We start from the raw sequence: 20,630 nt of genomic DNA on the forward strand, positions 1-20,630 counted from the left end.
TGCAGACAGTGGGCCCACTTCTGTCCTCACGCCACACGGAAAAGGACTTACCTGCTTTTTCTCCTGAGACAATTGAGCCCACTGAGTGGCCAGCATCTTCGTGATTTCCGTGAAAGGCAGGTCTGGGTGCCTGGCCCTCAGCTGGCTCCTCTGCTCATTCAGGAAGATCACGTACCTGCACCAGGAACGGAACAGACACGACAGCGCTGAGCTACCCGCTGGGAAGGGCCTGCTGCACTGATTTCCACTTTGTTTTTTTTTATAAAAATAGTCATGGGTTTGCCATATTTTTTTCTTCGCTTTCTTTCTTTCTTTCTTTTTTTTTTTTTTTTTTGCTTTTTGGGGCCACACCCACGGCATATGGAGGTTCCCAGGCTAGTGGTCGAATTGCAGCTGCAGCCGCCAGCCTCCACCACAGCCACAGCGATGTGGGATCTGAGCCGGGTCTGCGACCTACACCACACAGCTTGTGGTGATGCCGGATTCCTGACCTACTGAGCAAGGCCAGGGATCGAACTCGCATCCGCATGGATACTAGTCGGATCCGTTTCCGCTGAGCCATGATGAGAACTCCTATTTTTTCAGCCTAACCAGTGGAATGAGGCTGAACTGAAGAGGAAGGTACTCACTGGCTGGCTTATCCAGAGAGTAACGGAAGCCCTAAGAGGGACCCCCCTACGGGAGGCGCCTGAAGACGGGGTGGACAGCGCACTTCACCTGCCCGAGCCTCAGTGTCCCCCTCTGTGTAATGGACATGACTCCACCTGCTCACAGGGTTGTTGTGTGGCCCAAGGGCTCCAGGTACAGGGCCTCCCGCCCTCCTGATCAAGGATGCAGGTTGCAGGAGAGGAAGAAAGGCTGCGGGCGTTAGAGACACGCCCGTCTTCAGACCAAAGGCCTTGTCCGTGGAATCACAGGAAAACTGACCCTTAGAACCTGAGCATAACGAGAAAAGTGGACCCAGCTTCCAGAGGAGTGAGGTGACTTTCCGAGCAGTGGGAACCGACTGGCCTGGGGCCTCTCTTCTGCAGAAGCTTGGAGCCAGGGGACAAGGGACAGGCCTCGGGGCACTTGGACGCCTGACCCACTGGCCCCACAGCCACCCCTCCCCTGTCTGGGACTCAAGCCTGGTTCTCCTTTGCGCACCAGAACCTTATTCCCACTTAAAGAACCCCCTCCCCGCCACGGTTTGAAGCCCCCTCACAATCAAGGGCCCTGAAAAACAGATGAAGGCTGAGATGGGGTCAAGGCCATGCATAGCACACAGCACGGGCCAGACGGTGAGCCCAAAACATCACCTTGATGCCGGTCGGGTGACCTCCCCATCTTACCCTGTCGTAGGAGCACGGGGAACAGGGAGATCCCTGGGCGGTTTCCTCTTCTTGCCTTTCGGCCAGCCCCCTCTCTTTTTCTGAAAGAGAAACAGCAGAGGGAAGCCTCAGGCCTGGCGTTGACGATTCTGCATATTCGCTCTCGGTCTGCAGTAAGGCAACAGACTAAAGACTAAACAGACGTGGCCTCCGACCTCCCGGCTGCTGTGCACAGTAGCAGTGACTGAGCCCTGCTGATGAGGGAACCGAGGCTTGGAGGGACGCGGTCACGGCCCTGGTGTCACCAGCAGATGCAGGAGGGAAGGGGGAGGGGGCCAGGCCTCAGCACTGGGGGCAGGGCCTTCCCATCTGAGCTTGATGGGAGCTAAGCCTGGGTCCCCATCTCCGCTCGGCCACTGACCTGTCACATGGCCTCAGGCCCATGGGTGACACCCCTGTGCCTCCATTTCCCTGTAAAGCAGGGACCAAAGAGTCCAAACCTCACGGATTGTAGGAGGATTAAATGCAGAAATAGTCATGTGGTTCTTAGAACAGAGCCAGGTGCTCCGTGGGGATCAGATGCAGACCCCCTTGTGTGGCACTGGCGGGGAGACCCCAGCTGTGGCTCACTCTCTCATTCGCTGCCTTTCTTGGCTCATCAACAGTGCACATGCTCTGGCAGCCATCAGGACCCTGTGCTATGCTCAGAGGTTAGAGGGCTGAAGAAGATGCAGGCCTGGCCCTCAAGCAGACCAGTCTGATGGAGGAGGTCTGATGCATACATAAAAAGTGGAAACGTGGAGTTCCCACTGTGGCCAGTGGGTTAAGGACCAGATGTTGTCTTTGTGAGGATGCAGATTTGATCCCTGGCCTTGCTCAGTGAGTGGGTTAAGGATCTGGCATTGCTGTGGCTGTGGTGTAGGCCGGCAGCTGTAGCTCTGATTTGACCCCTAGCCTGGGTACCTCCATATGCTGCAGGTGCAGCCCTAAGAAGCAAAAACAAAAAATGGAAAACAAACCAAAAAAAGGGCAACCCCCTCCAACAAACAAATAAAAAAATCCTCCCAGACAAACCAACCAACCTCTGTTTCAACTGTTTCAGTTTCCAGTTTTCAGAACTCCCTCCCAAACACGCCCATTTCCGCCTTCCCAGGGGCCGGGAGCTAAAAGGGGGTCAGGAGCCCAGTGGGCTGGCTGGTGGGGAGGATCTGGCACTGCCGCAGCCTGGCCACCCGTGCTGGGGACCAAAGGACAGAGGCAGTCAGGGCAGCGCCTGGCATGGGACTTAAGGAACAGGAGGATGGAGATGGGGCCAGGCAGAGGCAAAGAGCCAGGCTAGTAGAAACAGCACGTGTTGGAGAGAGGATGCTGGCAAGTAAGGTGCCAGGCGTGCACCCTACATGACACTGCCTGAAAGGGAAGCACAAGTCTTTCAGGACCCTGGAGAGCTCCCGGGTCCCGCGATTGGCTCTGAGCCCCTGAGATAAAAGCGGAAACCATTTCCAGGGTCCAATTCACCAGGAGCTTTCCAACACACGTTCCTGAAATCGAGTCTCACGTTCCCCACTAAGAGGAAATATTTTAATCATCCCGCACTACAGGAAGATGCTCAGAAAGAGGAGTTGGCCGTTGAGGGGTGGTGCCAAGCCGAGAGCCAGAGCACACTGAGCGGGACCCCACCGCTGCCTCGAGCCACGTGGGACGTGCCCCAGGTCACCTCTGCTCTGCTTCGCTGAAGCCGCCTCCTGTCTTCCTGCCCAGCTCCTCTGTGTGTTTTTAACTGGAGGGAACATTTTAATATATTTATTGTACTTCCCCATATTCTAGCTTTCTGAGTCAAAATTCCAAAGAAATGTGCCTATGATTCTCCTGCTATCCCTGGCCCTTTGTCTCGGCTTCTTTATTAAAAGAAAATCCTCCCTGAGCATTTCCTGCGTTTGCCCAGAAACCATAGTTACTGAGACAAAGGCACTTGGGATGGCTGCAGGGATGTTCTCTCGGAAGCTTTTTGTTCTCGCTGAATCTCTCGCGCAGGCTTTACACCAAATTGTCTCTGCCCCCAATAGAGCCACGTACACAGCGAGCTGATCATTAGTACAGGGTGTTACTACTCAGAGAACATTTCCCACACACTCGAGTCCATCAGTTTAGAAGGAAAAGCAGAGGTAGAACAAGACTGAGCAAGGAAAGACAGATTACAAGAAAGGGCAGTCGCCAGGGGAGCAGAAAATCAACTGACTGGCAAAATTCAAGGGGAAAAAAAAATCCCTTTCTAGGAGTTTCCATCATGGCTCAGCGGGTAACAAATCTGACAAGCATCCATGAGGACGCAGGTTCGATCCCTGGCCTCGCTCAGTGGGTTAAGGATCTGGCGTTGCTGTGAGCTGTGGTGTGGGTTGCAGATGCGGCTCGGATCCTGCATGGCTGTGGCTGTGGTGTAGGCTGGAAGCTTCAACTCCTGTTGGACCCCTAGCCTGGGAACCTCCATATGCTACAGGTGCAGCCCTAAAAAGAAAAAACAATCCATTTCTATAGGATTCTTGACTAGCACTGATCTTTCATGTTCAGATTGCAACAGACAGTGACTTCTGGATATTTAGTTTTATACACGGAACTTTCTTTTACAAAGAAGATGCCCACTGGAGGTCCGCAAGGTGTAGCAGAGGGCATGGGGCACATGGGTGACAGATATGGGCTCACTCCCTGGCTCGGACACACTGTGAGTCTGAGCCCCCCTTACCCCTGCAGCCCCTAACTGTGACACAAGAAAGGGCAGCCCTGGCTGGGTGAGCTGATGTCTATAAAGGGCCAGCACGTGGCAGGACTCAAGGTACCTACGTCCCTTCTCTTTATCAGGAAAGGAAAAACACTCCAGAACATACCAACGAACGGGATTCTACAGGCGATGGAGCAGGTCTCAAGGAGAAAAACATTTTAGTTTATGCAATGAGTTGCATCCATCATTTGGGAACCAGACCGAAGTTGGGATGATGAGATGGTCAGGTTAGCAAAGTCCAGGTCCTGGCTATTTTCACAGGGACAGAAGCTTTGCTGAGGGGCAGGCAGGGCCCCACCCCCACTGCATTCCAACAGTGAGGCTGTTTATTATAAGATGCCCTCTGCATCACTTGTTCTAAATACCATGAGAACAGTCACACGGTTAAAGGCTGGCCTCTCACCTTTAGGTATCATGGTCCTAACTTAAAAATCCTGGTTTGGGAGTTCCTGTTGTGGTGCAACAGAAACCAATCTGACTAGGAACCATGAGGTTGAGGGTTTGATCTCTGGCCTTGCTCAGGGGGTTAAGGATCCGGCATTGCTGTGGCTGTGGTGTAGGCCGGCAGCTGTAGCTCCAATGAGACCCCTAGCCTGGGAACCTCCATATGCTGCAAGTGTGGCCCTAAAAAGCAAAAAAAAAAAAAAAAATCTGGTTTATTTCTGAAATAAACCATCATGGCAAAAGGAATACTTTTCTGTTTTATTGTTGTTGTTTTTTTTTTTTAATGAGGACTATTGGATATCAGGGCACACCCCCCCGCCTTGTTTCTCATCTCAGCTTCAACCAGGTTTGCAGATTAGATGCCAAAGGGAGCGTTTAGGATTCTGAGCGCAGTGAAGGATGGCAGTTAAGGTGTGAAGTCCAGACTCGAGTCCCAGGGAGCCCACATACTGGCTCTGAAACCTCAAGCCCCCCTTACTTCTCTGTGCCTCAGTGTCCTCCTCTGTGCAAGGGAGACGCCAGCTCCGACCCCACCAATTGCAAGGAGTAAATGAGCTGGGACAGGTGCCAGGGCTCCAGAACCCCTTAGGGTAGTTGTCATTGTCACTGAGGTCGGCCCTCCTGCATTCTAATCCTGTCCCCCTGCTTGGCACACCTGTTACCTCGGGACCATCAGTAGACCTTTCTGTGTCCATTGCCACCTGACAAGCAGGGCTGGCTTGTTCAGAAGGTCACTGGGAAAGATCTGTACGAAGGAAGGTGCTGCCATGACTTGGGACGCAGCCTTGGCTCTAAGAAATGAAAAGTTCTCGAGTTAAGCTGATCCTACATTTCTCTGTGAGCGTGGCTGACACTGCCAGTCATCTCGCCAGTAGCCGTTCTGCATGTCTTCATTGGGAATTGACCTCTGGTTTTCAGCTGCGCAAGGCCACCTGGAATAAATATGTTTCTCAGCCTCCTTTGCCACCAGGTGAGGCCACGGAACTAAGGGCTGGTGATTAAACGTAAACTGAAGTATGGTATGCAACTTCTGGAACATATTCATTTTTTAACCTGTTCCTCCTTCCTGCTGGTTAGAATTCAGACATAAGGGCTGGTGCTTCAGCAGCCACGTTGGACCATGAGGCATCATGCCTAGGTGGAAGAAGCAGCATGCTGAGTAAGATGGAAGAAGTCTGGTTCCCTGCTGATTGTCATAACTCCATACCAGCTCTGAACCACCCACCTTCAGACACATTTCACATGAGAATGAAACTTCTATTTTGTCTAAACTACTATTATTTGGGAAATTTTGGGTTACGTGCAGCTGAGTCTGATCCTACCTGATACAGAGGGTTACTGCTTCTTCTTTTTTTTTTTTTTTCCCACTGTACAGCAAGGGGATCAGGTTATCCTTACATGTATACATTACAATTACATTTTTCCCCCAGCCTTTCTTCTGTTGCAACATGAGTATCTAGACAAAGTTCTCAATGCTATTCAGCAGGATCTCCTTGTAAATCTATTCTAAGTTGTGTCTGATTAGCCCAAGCTCCCGATCCCTCCCACTCCCTCCCCGACTGCTTCTTTTTGGTATTTCTCAGCAGACCTGGTCACCACTCATTGAACTTTTACAGTAATAATGGAAAAACGAAAGAACTTCTGTTTGCACCTGACACAGACCAGACTCTTGGGTAAGTGACTGTTATTCAGTCTTCCGAAATTCGTTAAAAGAGGCAGTGTTTTCCCCATTTTACCAAGTACAAAGTGTCAGCTAGAAGGTGGCAAGGCTGGGATTCCAGCACCCATCTCTCTGCCCGCAAAGCCCCCCTTCTCCCCACAAAGCTGCCGCTCTACTCCCCCCTGCTGCTTTTCCCACGCAGAGGATGGCCCAGGGTCATCCCCCAGCTGAGCCCTGCTCGCCTCGCCCCAGAACCTTCAGCAGAAATCCCATTTCCTGGAAAAGCTAGGCTCAGGAGCCCAACTCTCTGAGCTCAAACCTGCTCTGCCATTTACTGGGTGATCCTGGGCAAGTTCCTTGACTTCTCTGTGCCTCTCAGGGTTGATGGGAGAGGGTTTGAAGAGACGATGCTCAAGAGTGCCAGCCCAAGGCTAGGAGCACAGAACATGCCAAACACATGGCTGTTACCACACATGCCACAAGGCTAAAGACGCACAGGAACACCCCCTCGCCCCCAACCCCGACCCGGCCCGGACCACACTTGCCTTTGGCTCCTCCGAGTCCTGTTCCTTCAGGTGCCCCGGGTCGGCCAGCGCAATGTGCCCTGTGGGCAGAGACACCAGGTCCCGGCGGTGGGTCTGGATCACGGAGCTCCCGGGTAGCAGGCTGCCTGTCCCATGTGGAGGTGGGAGAAGGAATTCTGTGGCTATTAAACCAGCAAGAAAGAGCAGCGTAAGGTCAGAGATGTGGACACATCACCTCCACCCCGAGGGTCTGTCCAGCGCAGGCACTCTTCGATGTGACATTTGCATTTTGCAAATGTCCACGGGTGACAGCCAGTGCCTGAAACTGATGGTCACTTCCCTGGGACGATGATAACGACACAGCGGAGGTGGTTCACAGCAACAAGTCACGCTCTGGAGCTGGCCTGGCCCCTCGCTCAGTGCAGCATCACAGTTAGAAGCATGGGCTCTGGACCCAGACGGCTGGGGTTCCGGCCCCAGCTCCCTTGAGTTAGTTTTGCATCACCAGCAACACACTTCACCTGCATGTGGCTGCCTCTTCACACATTAGGGCAAACTGCAGACCAATCTCACAGAGCTGTTGCAAGACCTATACATGGGGATCCACTGTAAGTGCTAGGCAAGGCAGACGGCAGTGCATGGAACAGACGGATGCCCAGTCCCCCTGGAATGTACCTGCCGAGGGTTGGGGATGAGGCCAAAGCTCATCGATTCCTTAGCACACCACCCTTAGTAGGCTCTCAGTAATGTCACTGTTATCTTAGTAGCATTTAAAATTGTTCAGGGAGTTCCCGTCATGGTGCAGTGGAAATGAATCTGACTGGGGCCCCCGTTCCATCCCTGGCCTCGCTCAGCGGGTTAAGGATCTGGCGTTGCCGTGAGCTATGGTGAAGGTCACAGACATGGCTTGGATCCTGAGTTGTTGTGGCTGTGGTGTAGGCCGGCAGCTACAGCTCCGATTGGACCCCTCGCCTAGGAACTTCCACAGGCTGTGGGTGCGGCACTGAAAAGACCAAAAATAAAAAATAAAATAAAATGGTTGTCTTTACCGAAATCTATCCTTTGAGGATGTTGAGACTGTTGACGGTGGTCCAGTTGTCCCCTGACCCCCATGAATGAGGCAGGGTGGTAATTACAACCCTGTGTACAGCTGGGAGGGAGGTGGGCTGGGAGACCGCGCAGCTTAGATCTATTAGATGCAGGCACGACCTACACACACACACACACACACACTCGGACCTGTGTAGATGGGGAAGCGGAGGTGCAGGGAAGCAGAGTGATGCCAGAGAGAAGCCTAGAATCACACAGGTGGGAAAGGCCAGGTAAGGCCGTGAACCCAGGTCTCCTGGCTACCAGCTCAGGGGTCTGTGCTCCTTCTCCAACCGGCCCCCGCTGTGGTTCCTCACTCGGAGGAGAGGGTAACAGCTGTCAAGTTCCCATCCTCCAGTGCCACCCCATCAGCGTCCCGTGAAGTATTATTTAACAAGCGCCGTTCAGGAAACTCCCCCTGCCAAACAGTGCAGACACGCACTTGTCTGCGAGTGAGAACAGACAGGAAGGAAGCCACCGACTTTGCTCTCCGGCTCCTGGAGAGAGGAGATGTGGCAAATGGTGATGACAAAAGCCAGCGTTCTGGAAGGCTCCCTGGCTGTTTCCACACGGCCAAGCCGAGTCCAGACCTAGTCATCCATCACTAGGACCCACTCACTTTTTTTTTTTAATGGTATTTTGGTTTTGAATCCTAACTCATGGGTGCGGCTGAGAAGGGGAGGGGTACCCACGGGCGATGGTAAAAGGTAGACGACACCCCTCCCTGGTCCCCCAGCACCCAGTCCCCTCCCGGGAGGCGACTAGTGAGGGGGCCCCTTGCATGCCCTCCAGAGCTGGTCTGTGCATCTGCAAACACTCCTGGCCCCTACACAATGGCAACCTAGTTGTGCTGCACTTAATTTATGTCTTTTATCTTTTTTTCTTTTTCTTTTTCCTTTTTTTTTCCCTTTTCTAGGGCCGCACCCGCAGCATATAGAGGTTTGCAGGCTAGGGGTCTAATCGGAGCTACAGCTGCCAGCCTACACCACAGCCACAGCAACGTGGGATCCGAGCCACATCTGCGACCTACACCACAGCTCACGGCAATGCTGGATCCTTAACCCACTGATCGAGGCCAGGAATCGAACCCCAAACCGCATGGTTCCTAGTCGGATTCATTAACCACTGAGCCACGACCGGAACTCCCTTAATTTACATCTTTCACTGACTATGACTTTGATTTCTTTGTGCACCAGCCCATTGAGAGTCGCTGCATTTTCTAGTGGAGGCATTGAATCCCACTGTGCGGGTGGCCACGGTGCAGTTAGCAGTACCTGGTAACAGGTGCAGGTCATTCCTGGTCTTGCACACGTAGCATTTCATGCGTGCAGCGGGCTCTGCAGAGATTGGGTTGCCGGGTCAAAGGGCATGTGTGCATGTAATTCAGGTGGATTCTGGCGGGCACATACCCCTCCATGGGGACTACACCCATTTTCTGCCCACCCACCAGCAGTGTCAGGCCCGCCTTCCTCCCAGGGGTCCCTGCCTCTGGGCCCTCAGGCGAGAGTCCCACTTCCTCCCTCTCTGCTCACAACCCTCTATGGCTCCCGCTGACTCGGGCACCAAGCCGGGGCCCCCTAGCCTGGAATTTGAAATCCCAGGGGACCGGGCCCTAATGTCCCATCCAGCCTCACCCTCCAAAAGGCGATGGTCCACACAGACGACAATCCGATCCTTTACACTGATTATCCCATTAAATCTTCAGCATGACTCTGATCGCCGTGGCGATACCCACAGGTGGAGAAAGAAGCTAAGACAGGCCGGTGGCCCTCCCAAGTGTCCACAGCAGAGCAGGGCAGGTGGGACTGGGGTGGCCGACTCCTTCCAGCTCCCCGGCCACCTCACTGACAAGAGGACTCCCATCCAGGACAGCCCAGCTGCAGATGCCCTCGTCCATCTGGACCCAGCCCCCAATTTTTCCCGCCTTGTCCTCCCCCACCCCCGCCCTTTTCCAAGGGTCCAGGCGCAGCAGGGAGAAGCCAATTCGGGGCGCAGCTCTCAGTTGATTCATGCCTCCAGTGAACAGAGGGCCAGGGTCAGAGTGCCAGGCTGCACTGAAACAGCAGTGGCTGCCAATGCAGCCAGCAGGGCGCTCCACGTCAACACCAAGTCTTAGTTCTCTGAAGGGCAAAAGCCGTGGCAACTGCTTTGCCTATGTATTTTTATTTTTTTTATTTTTAGGGCCGCACCGGCTTCCCAGGGTAGGGGTCGAATCCGTGCCACAGCTGCCAGCCTACACCACAGCCACAGCTATGCGGGATCTGTGCCATGTCTGCAACCTACACCACAGCTCACGGCAATGCCAGATCCTTAACCCACCGAGCAAGGCCAGGGATTGAACCCACATCCTCATGGATCCTAGTCAGATTCGTTTCCGCTGCACCGCAACAGGACCTATGTGTGCTTTTCATTATGAGTAAACTCTGGGGGCTCTGGAATGTTCTAGGACTTGCTCAAGATCCAAGATACAAGTGCTGCCTGCCCTGGCCTCCTCACCGACTGGACAGTGCAGTGGTCACTCCTACACCTCAGCTAGAAAGCCTGGCCTCAGAGCCAGCTCTGCCACTTACTAGCCACATCAGATCTCATTCCTCAGTTTTGTCAGCTGTAAGATGGGGCTTCTAAGAGGTGGCATGGCACCCAGAGATCAGGCTAGAGCCAAGAACTGCTGATATTCCACTGCCTTCAAAGTCTGTGTGGGAACTAGAAGCAGTCTTTGAGTTCAAATTTAGGCCGGAATGCCCTGAAGTGACAGAAACACATGAGCCAGGAGCAAATGACAAGATTTTCACTAAATTATCATATGAGGTCAGTACAAAGAATTTTCTGGACGAGGGAAGGTTCTGGACAGAGACCTGAATCCTTCTGTCATCAATATCAACATTTGCATCCTTGAGGCAGAAGCTCTGACACCCACCGCCTTGGGCTCAAATCCTGCTTACTTGCCTAACCACCTGTGGGACCTCGATCAAGTCACAATATGCCTTGTTTCTCACTGGGCAGCACAGTCCTGGATCCCAGGTCGCCAGGGCGCCAGGCAGGTGAATATGGGTTCGCTGAGCCGAGTGAGGCCCGGGCGCCGCACAACGCAGCAGCTCTTATGACCAGAGTTGCCCGCTGCCCGCGCAGGCGTCCACCCCCAGCAGCGGCTGGTGACCGCGGAGGCTAGTGACCGTGACGGCGAGGCCTGGATCACAGGCCACCTTGGGAGCTCGGGCCGCACCTCCTTCAGCACTGGCGGCCGCGGACCGCGCCACACCCGCTCACGGGCCTCGCGGGTGCGGGGACGGCCGGGGACAGACAGACACCTGCGCCAAAGGACGCGAGGGAGCGGACCGGGCCTAAGGCAGGCTCAAGTCACGTGTCAGGGCCTGGGCACAGCCCCGGGCCTCCACACTCGTGCCGCGGGGCTGGGCTGCACCTGGACTTGCCCACCTCGTCCTGGGACGACCCCCCTCCCCCCGACACACACACACTCCCGGGGAGCGGGACACGCGTGACAGAGGGGAAGGGCCACAAGTCCAGCCACTGACCCGCAGCCTGGCCGTTGTCCTGCTGCATGTCGCTGGCCCGGCCGGGCTGCCGCCCTGCGCCCGCCGCTCCTGCTTGGCCCACCCGGTGCGCGGGCTCATCGCCCGCACCTCCGCCAGGCGCCCTCTGCTCGGTTTCTGCCCTGCCCCGCACGCCGTGGGCGGGCCCTCTAGAGCGCCGCTCCGTGCGACGCTGTGGGTCCCCGGGGCGCGGGCTTTGTCCGCCCTGGACTGCATGGCGCCGCCGGGATGTGGGCGGGCGTGCGGGGCGAGAGTCCCGGCAGATCTGGGTGCTCCGGGCTCCAGGGTTTCCGAGTAGCCGGGGACTGGGCGGGGCCAAAGCGGGAGGGGCGGGGGAGTGGGCGGGGCGGAGGACAGGGCAGCCCCTCCCCGCATCCGCGCACCCGCTTTTGGCGCGGTGGGCCCCTCCACCCACCCCCTGAGTTATGTAAGTGCCCCTATTTATACGTCTCGGTATTTTCAAACCACACAGGAATACAGAATACACAGCACTGTGGCGAAATTAGAAAATTCAGGGCAGCCAGCCCTTCTGGAATCCCACACCTCAAAGCCAACCACCTGTTAACCCATCGGAGTGCCTCTTTTATTAAAAAAAAAAAATCAAAATACACTTTCAAAGATAATTCTAAACATTTAGAGATAATCTCGAGCTCAAACCCTCCCTCCAATGGCAACACTTCGATGTTCGCATATCTCCTTCTGGTTTGTGACAGGTGACCCAAAGGCTGTCACAGGCTTTGCATACACACGAGGTTCCCTTAGAAAGCCAGGCTCTTTGGGATCACAATGGCAGGCTCAGCTAGATAGCTCAACTGGAACTTCCTCTCAGATCAAAGTACTGAGATGGGGGATTATTTACAATGAACTTAAAATGCCCTGCTGAAGTCACGGGAAAATCAAAGCAACTACCCAAGGACCGTGTCTCCTACACAAAAACGAATAATCAGCCCAAACCAGAGTGGGTATTAGCATAGAGCTCTGAGCTTCCCTGGGTACAACCACCTGCAGTCTGAACTTCCGGTTTAAGGGACTCGTGCAGGTGCAGTGGACCAATGAAAAAGTCTGCTCCTATCTGCTGCCTCTGGGTGGAAAAGCCACCGATGATGTACATAAATAGCCTCTCCTGAGAATTTCTAGCCAGAGGACTGCTCCCATGTGTGTCTGAGGTTCAAATTTGCACTTCCCCCAAGGAAAACTCACCCAGCGAACTAAACTGAAATAGCTGCAGGTTAGTGGCGCCCCCTGGAGCCCAGAAGAAGCAGGTGCAAATACTCTCTGGAGAAAAAGCATCTTCAATCCAGGCCCATCCCCATAGACCATGTCGGAGCTCATACTAAAAATTACCACAGGCATGAAGAAATAACGCAATATGAGTGAGAGTCTGCAGAGTAGCCGTAATTTAGATCCGCAAGTATTTCTGATAGTAAACACATAATTCATAGACTAAAATTAATCATGTATAAACAGAAAATGTTAAAAGAGATAAAAATGGAATAAAAAAGGTTCAAAGAACAAAAGTCAAACAAAATGACCAGCAACATTTGAAAAAAGAACCAAGTAAAACATCTTGAAATAAGAAAATAATCACAGAAATAAAAACCTCAATTGATGGGACATATAGCAGACTGATCATCGGAAGAGATTATTTAACTGAAGAACAGATATGAGAATATTACCCAAATGCAGCTCAAAGTGACAAGGAAATGACAAATAGGAGAGAGGGGTTTGGAGACCCACATGACAGAATATGAAAGTCTAACGTCTGTCTAGCTGGAGTTCTACGAGATGAAAATAGAGAAACTGAATGAGAAGCAATACTTAGATGGTGGCTGAGAATTTTTCACAATGGTTCAAAGTTGCCAAATTTTGGATCTAGGAAAAACAATGTATGGTAAGCAGCACAAATAAAAAGAATCACACATGTCAGGTGAAAAAAGAAGACATCAAAGATAAAACAGAGAAATAAGAGGAAAAGGAGACAGAGATATAACAAAAATCCAAATTCATATTTCACCAATTCTGAGGTGTATATTTTCTCATCATTTAACATGTATCCATTGGGACCAGTCTTATTGATGGCATCCTCAATTCTAACTGACTAATTGGCAGAGTATTTATTTCTTAACTGGGAATAAGACAATGGTGGGAATATATACATATATCTGCACCCACAGCATATGGAAGTTCCCAGGCCAGGGGGTGAATTGGAGCTGCAGCTGCTGGCCTACACCACAGACACAGCATCACCAGATACAAGCCTTGTCTGTAACCTACATCACAGTTCATGGCAACACTGGATTCCCCAACCCACTGAGTGAGGCCAGGGATCGAACCCTCATCCTCACAGATACTAAGTGGATTCGTTTCCACTGTGCCACAATGGGAACTCCCAAGGTGGATCTTATATTCAACGATGTCTTAGCGTGAGTGAAATGAGGTAGAGTGGCCACCGATACGTCAACAGCAGCAGTGGAAACGCAAAGGCAGAGGCATGGTATATTCAAGGTATTGAGAGAAAATAAAAATAAAACCAGAGCATTGAGACGGCTGTTCCTATCCCTGAGGAAAGCTGGGAAAACGATATGCAAAAAGTGTTTTCAGATATTGGACAACAAACAGAACAGAATTCTGATCCCTGAAGGAAGAGAAGCAAATAAGCAAACTCTAGGATGATCTGGCTTCCTGCCTGGAGGCACTTCCTCAACTGTGATGCAAGGAAGAGGAGCCAAAGCAGAGCATGCATTTGTTGAGTGGAGGGTGAGAGAGAAAAGGAAGGGAAGCCAAGGCAGCTAGGACTTGAGAGGCAGGAACCAGATATTAGAGAACTATGGAAAGAAAGCACCAGGACGCTACAGAGTGATCTATGGATAAATACTAAGCCAATCATCTATCAGATGAAACTTCTTGAGCTCAAAATCAAGTAACGACTAGATCTCTCAAAGGGCTGGGAAACATTCGAGTTTTAATCGCCCGAGCGGAAAAGACCACGGGAAGAGCCCTGGGCTTTCAGTAGAGACCCTCGAATGGCCATGCCTTAGGAACAGGGCCAGCTAGCACGGATATGAAAGCAACACTAGGACCCAGCCTACCAGAGAGTAAACCTAAACTTCGAAAGCATCAAACTGATCTGCAAGAAAGTTAATGTCTGATGGAAGAAAGGCAAATATTCTTTAAAGAAGAAAACAAAACTCAGCAACCTAACATTCACCAGCCAAAAATGACTAGACAAGAACCATGCCAATGTGAACATAACTAGAAGAAAAGTAAGTTGAGAGAAAAAGATCCAGATATGACAGATGATACCACTGGCATTCATGATTTTATGAGAAGCTTCAGGATGTGAAAACATGAAACCGATTAAGAGATAAAGTGAGATAAGACAGAGAACCAAATCAAACTTCTAGAACTGAAACATGCAATGTCAGAAATAAAAATTCAGTGGGTAAGTTTCCCAGAAGATTAGACAGTGCAGAAAATCAAGAGTGAACATGAAAATATAGTTCTAGAAATGATTCAAGTTGAAGTACAGGAAAAAAAGCTGAAAGAATGAATAAGCCTCAGTAACTTGTGGATATCGAGTGGCTATATAATTAGAGAATTGGAAGAGGCATAGTAGGAAATAATATTTAAAGAGATAATGACCAAAAACCCTAAATTTGATGAAAGTGATGTACAAAGATCCAAATGAAGAAAGTTATAAACAAAAATCCAAAAAGCTCAACAAACCCCAAGCAGCATGCGCGCGCGCTCGCGCACACACACACATACACCAATGCACGTTTTAATCAAACTGCTGAAAATCGGGAATAAAGAAGACAATCTTAAAAGCAGCCAGAGAAAATGTTACATTAAAAGAAGAGCAACATTTTAAGACCCACACAACCTGGCTTTTTAAGATTCATAGAAAGTCTTATGACTAAGTGTGGTATTGGCATCAGAGAGAAACAAAGTCAATGGAACAGAACAGACTCAGAAATAAACCCACACATTATGTGGTCAATTGATTTTTGACAAAAGTGCAAAGAAAATTCTTCAGGGAAAGGACAGTCTTTTCAACAAATGGTGATAGAACATTGGGATATCTATTTTTTTTTTTTTGTCTTTTTGCTATTTCTAGGGCCACTCCTGCGGCATATGGAGGTTCCCAGGCTAGGGGTCGAATCAGAGCTGTAGCCACCAGCCTATGCCAGAGCCACAGCAACGCGGGATCCGAGCCACATCTGCAACCTACACCACAGCTCATGGCAACGCCGGATCGTTAACCCACCGAGCAAGGGCAGGGACCGAACCCACAACCTCATGGTTCCTAGTCGGACTCGTTAACCACTGCGCCACGACGGGAACTCCGGGATATCTATATAAAAATGAATTTGGTCCATACCTTGAACCATATGTGGAAATTACCTTAAAATCGATCAAAGACTTAAATAAAAATAAAAATTATAAAAATCCCACAGGAAAACATAGGAGAATAGTGTTGTGGTTTGGGACTGGGCATAGATCTTACACACAATACCAAAAGCAAAAGACATTTTTAAAACAGTGAAAAGACAAACTAGAGACTGGGAGACATTATATGATTATATACATACATACATGCATAAAAGTGTGTGTGCATCAACTCTCACAACAAAGCAAATGAACCCATTAAAATGGCCAAAAGATTTGAGTAGACACTTTACTAAGAAGATGTACAGGTAGCGAGCAAGCTCATGAAAGGATGTCACAGCATTAAGCGTGAAATAATAGTGGAAATGAAAAGTCCAGCGGTCTATCACCACCCGCAGATGAGGATGTCTAAAATTAAAAAGAGGGACCACACCAGGGTTTGGAAGGGGATGGGGAGGCACTGATGCGCTCACTCCTGGCGGGAATGTAAAAGAGTACAACCACGTTGGAAATGTAGGTCCGTTAAGGAACTTTACCTGCCCTGGATTTTACACTCTTTGGTATACATTGCAAAGGACCGAAGGTGTGTGTCCACATAAAGGCATCTATGCACGTGCTCACAGCAACTCTCTTGGAAGAGCTGGAAACTGGAACAAATTCAAATGTCCACGACCATGTGAGCAGATGAGCAAATGGTGGTATGTCCATCCAACGGGGTAGTTCTGAGCAAGAAGGGGAGGGAACTACTGACCCGTGCAAGAACCTGGATGAAGCTCAAATAACTGTGTCTGATGAAACAGGACCGGGAAAAACCTCAGGGGTGAGAAGTGAGAGGTGGGGGAGGCAGGAAAGCGGGCTTCCAAAGGGGCTCCAGGAAGCCTTTGAAGGATGAGTAGATTCATTATCTTGATTTGTGGGGATGGCTACATGGGAGTATCCACGTGTCAGGATTTAGCTGCACTTTGTATAGATGCAGCTTATACTCATTATACTGCCATAGAGGTGTTACAAAAAGAAAAAATACATAACTGACAGTTTTACGCAAAGATAATTACACCACACTTTTGCACGTGGAAGAAATATAGAAAGAGAAGAAAAGGCATGGCACGAAGGAAAGGATGGGAGGAGATCGAAGCATAAGGTTATCAACTGCACGCGTTCTGTGTGACGTGGCATATATGTGGTATCTGAACTAGACGGGGATGAATTAAAGATGCATATTATAAATTCCAAATCAGCCAGTAAAAAATAAACTAGAGGTATAGCTAAGAAGAGAGGATAGAAAATGGGATACCAAAAACATTTTATTTAAAATAAGGAAGGGAAAGGAGTTCCCACTGTGGCTCAGAGGTAACCAACATGACTAGCATCCACGAGGATGCAGGTTTGATCCTTGGCCTCGCTCCGTGGGTTGAGGATCTCGCATGGCTGTGGCTGTGGTGTAGGCTGGCAGCTGCAGCTCCAGTGCGACCGCGAGCCTAGATGCTTCCATATGCCATAGGTGTGGCCCTAAAAAGCAAAATAACGTAAATTAAATTAAATTAAATTAAACAAGGAACTTGGAAAAGGGGGAAAGGAATAAAGAACAGGTGGCACAAATAGAAAGCAAATACCAAGATGGCAGACTTCAGCCCACTCTTAATAACAACGACATTGAAAATGAGTGGACTCACCACTCCTTTGTCGAGGCAGATTATCAAATCGAATGAACAGGAAGACCAAGGATATGCTGTTTATCAGAAACCCTCTTTAAATACGAAGGAAGATGGGCTGAAAGCAAAAGCCTGGAAAAAAAAATAGATCATTCGATATTCCTAAGGATAAAGAATTTCATAAGGCTATAGAAAAACAAACAAACAAACAAACAAACAGACTTTACAACAAGCAATATGACCAGAGAGGCTTCGAAATGATAAAAGGGTCAGCTCACGAAGAAGACATGACAATCTTAACTACGGATATATGTAATAACAAAGCTTCAGAATACATGAATTGAAAGTAACAGCACTGAAATCAACTTTGTCAAAAATGTTGCAATTAGAGTGGTAGATTTTTTTGGGCACCACTTGCTTTCTCAGTAATTGACAAAAATTTGTATATAAGAAATTGTGAACAGCTCTATCAACCAACATGCTCTCTTTAACATTCATAGAACCCTCCACCCAGTAAAAGCAGATATCGCATCTTTTCAAGTACTAATGAGAAATTCACCCAGGTGGACCCTGTGCCAGATCATAAAATACATCTTCGTAAATTTAAAAGAGTCCAAACCGTTCAGAATATGACCTTTGCCAATAGTCGTATGAACTCAAAATTCAGTGACAAGAAGATGCATCTAAAATCCTCCAAATATTAGGAAATGAAGCCACATATTTCTTTCTTTTTTAAAAAATGATTTTAATTTTTCCATTATAGTTGGTTTACAGTGTTCTGTCAGTTTTCTACTGTACAGCAAAGTGACCCAGTCACACTTACACATATACATTCTTTTTCTCACATTATCTTCCATCACGTTCCATCACAAGTGACTGGATATAGCTCCCAGGGCTATACAGCGGGATCTCATTGCTTATCCATTCCAAAGGCAATAGTTTGTTTTGCATCTTTTAACCCCAAATTCCCAGTCCATCCCACTCTCTCCCCCTCCCCCTTGGCAACCACAAGTCTGTTCTCCAAGTCCATGAGTTTCTTTTCTGTGGAAGAGTTTATTTGTGCCGTATATTAGATTCCAGATATAAGTGATATCATAACATATTTCTAATCGATACATGGGTCAAAGAAGAAATCAAAGTTTTGATTGGAAACCAGAGGAAAGAGCAAATATTTAAAACCGAATGACAATATATATTGTGTATATAAAACTAGTGATCTACTTAATAGGGTTAAAAAATAGAAGCCAGAATTAAAATACTGGGAAAAAAACATGCAATCTAAGAAGTGCCTTTGTGGCACAGCAGGTTGAGGATCCAGCGTTGTCACTGCAGTGGTTTGCATCACTGCTGTGGTATAGGTTCAATCCCTGGCCTGAAAATTTCTGCATGCCAAGGGTGCTGCAAAAATAAATAATACATAAATAAAATCAAGAGGGAAAACGGACTTTCAAAAAAAAAATTAAAAAAAACTATGTAACCTAAGAGAGATGTAATTGAGACTAAAGAACTTATTGTTCTAGATGAAAATTGAGATTTTGATTCACTCAGGCTTCGCAAAATAAATGTGGTAAAACTTGTAGGTTAATCACTGCAAAAATGGAAATAAACTATCACTTTCAAACAGAGGAGAATGGAATTAGAAAACAGCTCATGTGATCCAAAAGAAGAGAAAAAGGAGAAGCAAAAAGAGAAACAAAAACCAAAAAGCAAGATAAAATCAGATGGGTAGGACGAACTCTGAAGAGGCCAAATTTGCGGTCTGCCTTCACGAACCAGCTGGCTGGGTAAGGGTCCGAGCGGTGTAAAAACTCAAAACCTCACAAGGCCTGCTTGTCAACCCAGGTCCTAAAGTCAGCGGTGCTGCAGAATAAGAAGAGACACAGAAATAGAGTGGGGATCGGGGGCTACCGCCTTCAAGAGGCAATAGCAACCCTCTGTGCCCACTCATGGTTTTTATTTACTATTTTCTACTTCCTTGTAGGTGCAGGGGATACATGGGCATTTTACTTCAAACTTATTGGAAGCAAGATATGCTAGGACAGTCATTCCAAGCACACAAAGTAGTCATAAAATTTTAGCCCTCCCAGGCTGTAACTTCTTTGCTTCCGGCCATCTATGGCCTCTCCCACATATCCCCCGAGGCTCCAGTCCTGAGAAGGTCAGAGCTGATGGTTCTCCATCAGAGTCATCAATGCCTCAGCAATCTTGTTTTCAAGATGCTATTCTTTGATGCTGTTCTCATTCGTGTTGCCTCAAGGGTCATGAGAGAGTCCCGAGACTCTGGAAAGTATAGACTGACCTCTACGGCCACTCCACGGCATCCGTCTTTCCTTTCCATTCTTTGTCACATATTCCTACCTCCAGCCCAGGTACACAGACACACCGAATGTGTGAAAAGGGCACAGGAAGGTTGTACGTCAAAGGTTGAAATGAGATACACGAAGTCAAAGAAAGCTGCAGTAGCTTTTACTATCGGACAAAATTAATTTGGGATTAAATTATCACTAGGATAAAGAGGATTGCTATCAAATAAGGAATTTCCCAGCAAGGATTGCTACCAAATAAGGAATATTTATCGTTTTAAGAAAGACACCAGGTACAAGAGCAAAACAAAATGAGAAATACACTTATTGACAGGTATGCAAGATTTTAACAGAACAAATCGTAATTCCATCTAGAATGACGTTTAGGAAGACCCAAATAAATAGGGGGATTTATCAATAGAAGGACTTGATATAACATGGCACATCGCTCCGAAGTGCGTGATCGATTCGATGCAGTTCTGATCCAAATCCCAACAAGGTTCTTTGCTAAGTTTGCCAAGCTAATTCCAAAATGTACATGGAAGAGCAAAAGGCCAAGAAGAGATTATATGCTCCTGACGAAGCTGCACAAGTGCGGGGAGAGGGGGGCAGGATTAGCTTTGACAGATCAAGACTGACCATAAAGCTGAAGTAATTACAAGGTGTGATAAGCAGATCATGGATACATAGAAACTTGAGATATATCACAGGTTGCACTGCCATTCACCGTGAGGAAGGATGGTGTTTTAAATAAGTAATAATGGGACAACTAGCTATTCCCACGAGCTCACCCTGTCTACAAAACCCAATTCCAGGAGTTCCCTGTCGTGGCGCAGTGGTTAACGAATCCGACTAGGAACCATGAGGTTGCTGGTTCCATCCCTGGCCTTGCTCAGTGGGTGAACGATCCGGTGTTGCCGTGAGCTGTGGTG

The 20,630-nt window shown here is 49.0% G+C and overlaps 1 protein-coding gene across 1 annotated transcript in view; it reads right to left on the minus strand.

Annotated features, from left to right (window-relative positions):
• The window catches only part of LOC125138144 (uncharacterized), a 130,278-nt gene that overhangs the window by 22,316 nt on the left and 87,332 nt on the right, over positions 1-20,630 (minus strand). Inside the window, exons 4-7 of the mRNA XM_047799405.1 lie at positions 11,337-11,659; positions 6,736-6,896; positions 1,332-1,411; positions 52-175 (exon numbers count right to left, since the gene is read on the minus strand). Of these exons, the coding sequence (XP_047655361.1) occupies positions 52-175; positions 1,332-1,411; positions 6,736-6,896; positions 11,337-11,659 (688 nt within the window). The remainder of the gene's footprint in view (positions 1-51; positions 176-1,331; positions 1,412-6,735; positions 6,897-11,336; positions 11,660-20,630) is intronic.

The sequence above is a fragment of the Phacochoerus africanus genome, chromosome 10, assembly GCF_016906955.1.
Source record: "Phacochoerus africanus isolate WHEZ1 chromosome 10, ROS_Pafr_v1, whole genome shotgun sequence".
NCBI classification, from domain to species: Eukaryota; Metazoa; Chordata; class Mammalia; order Artiodactyla; family Suidae; genus Phacochoerus; species Phacochoerus africanus.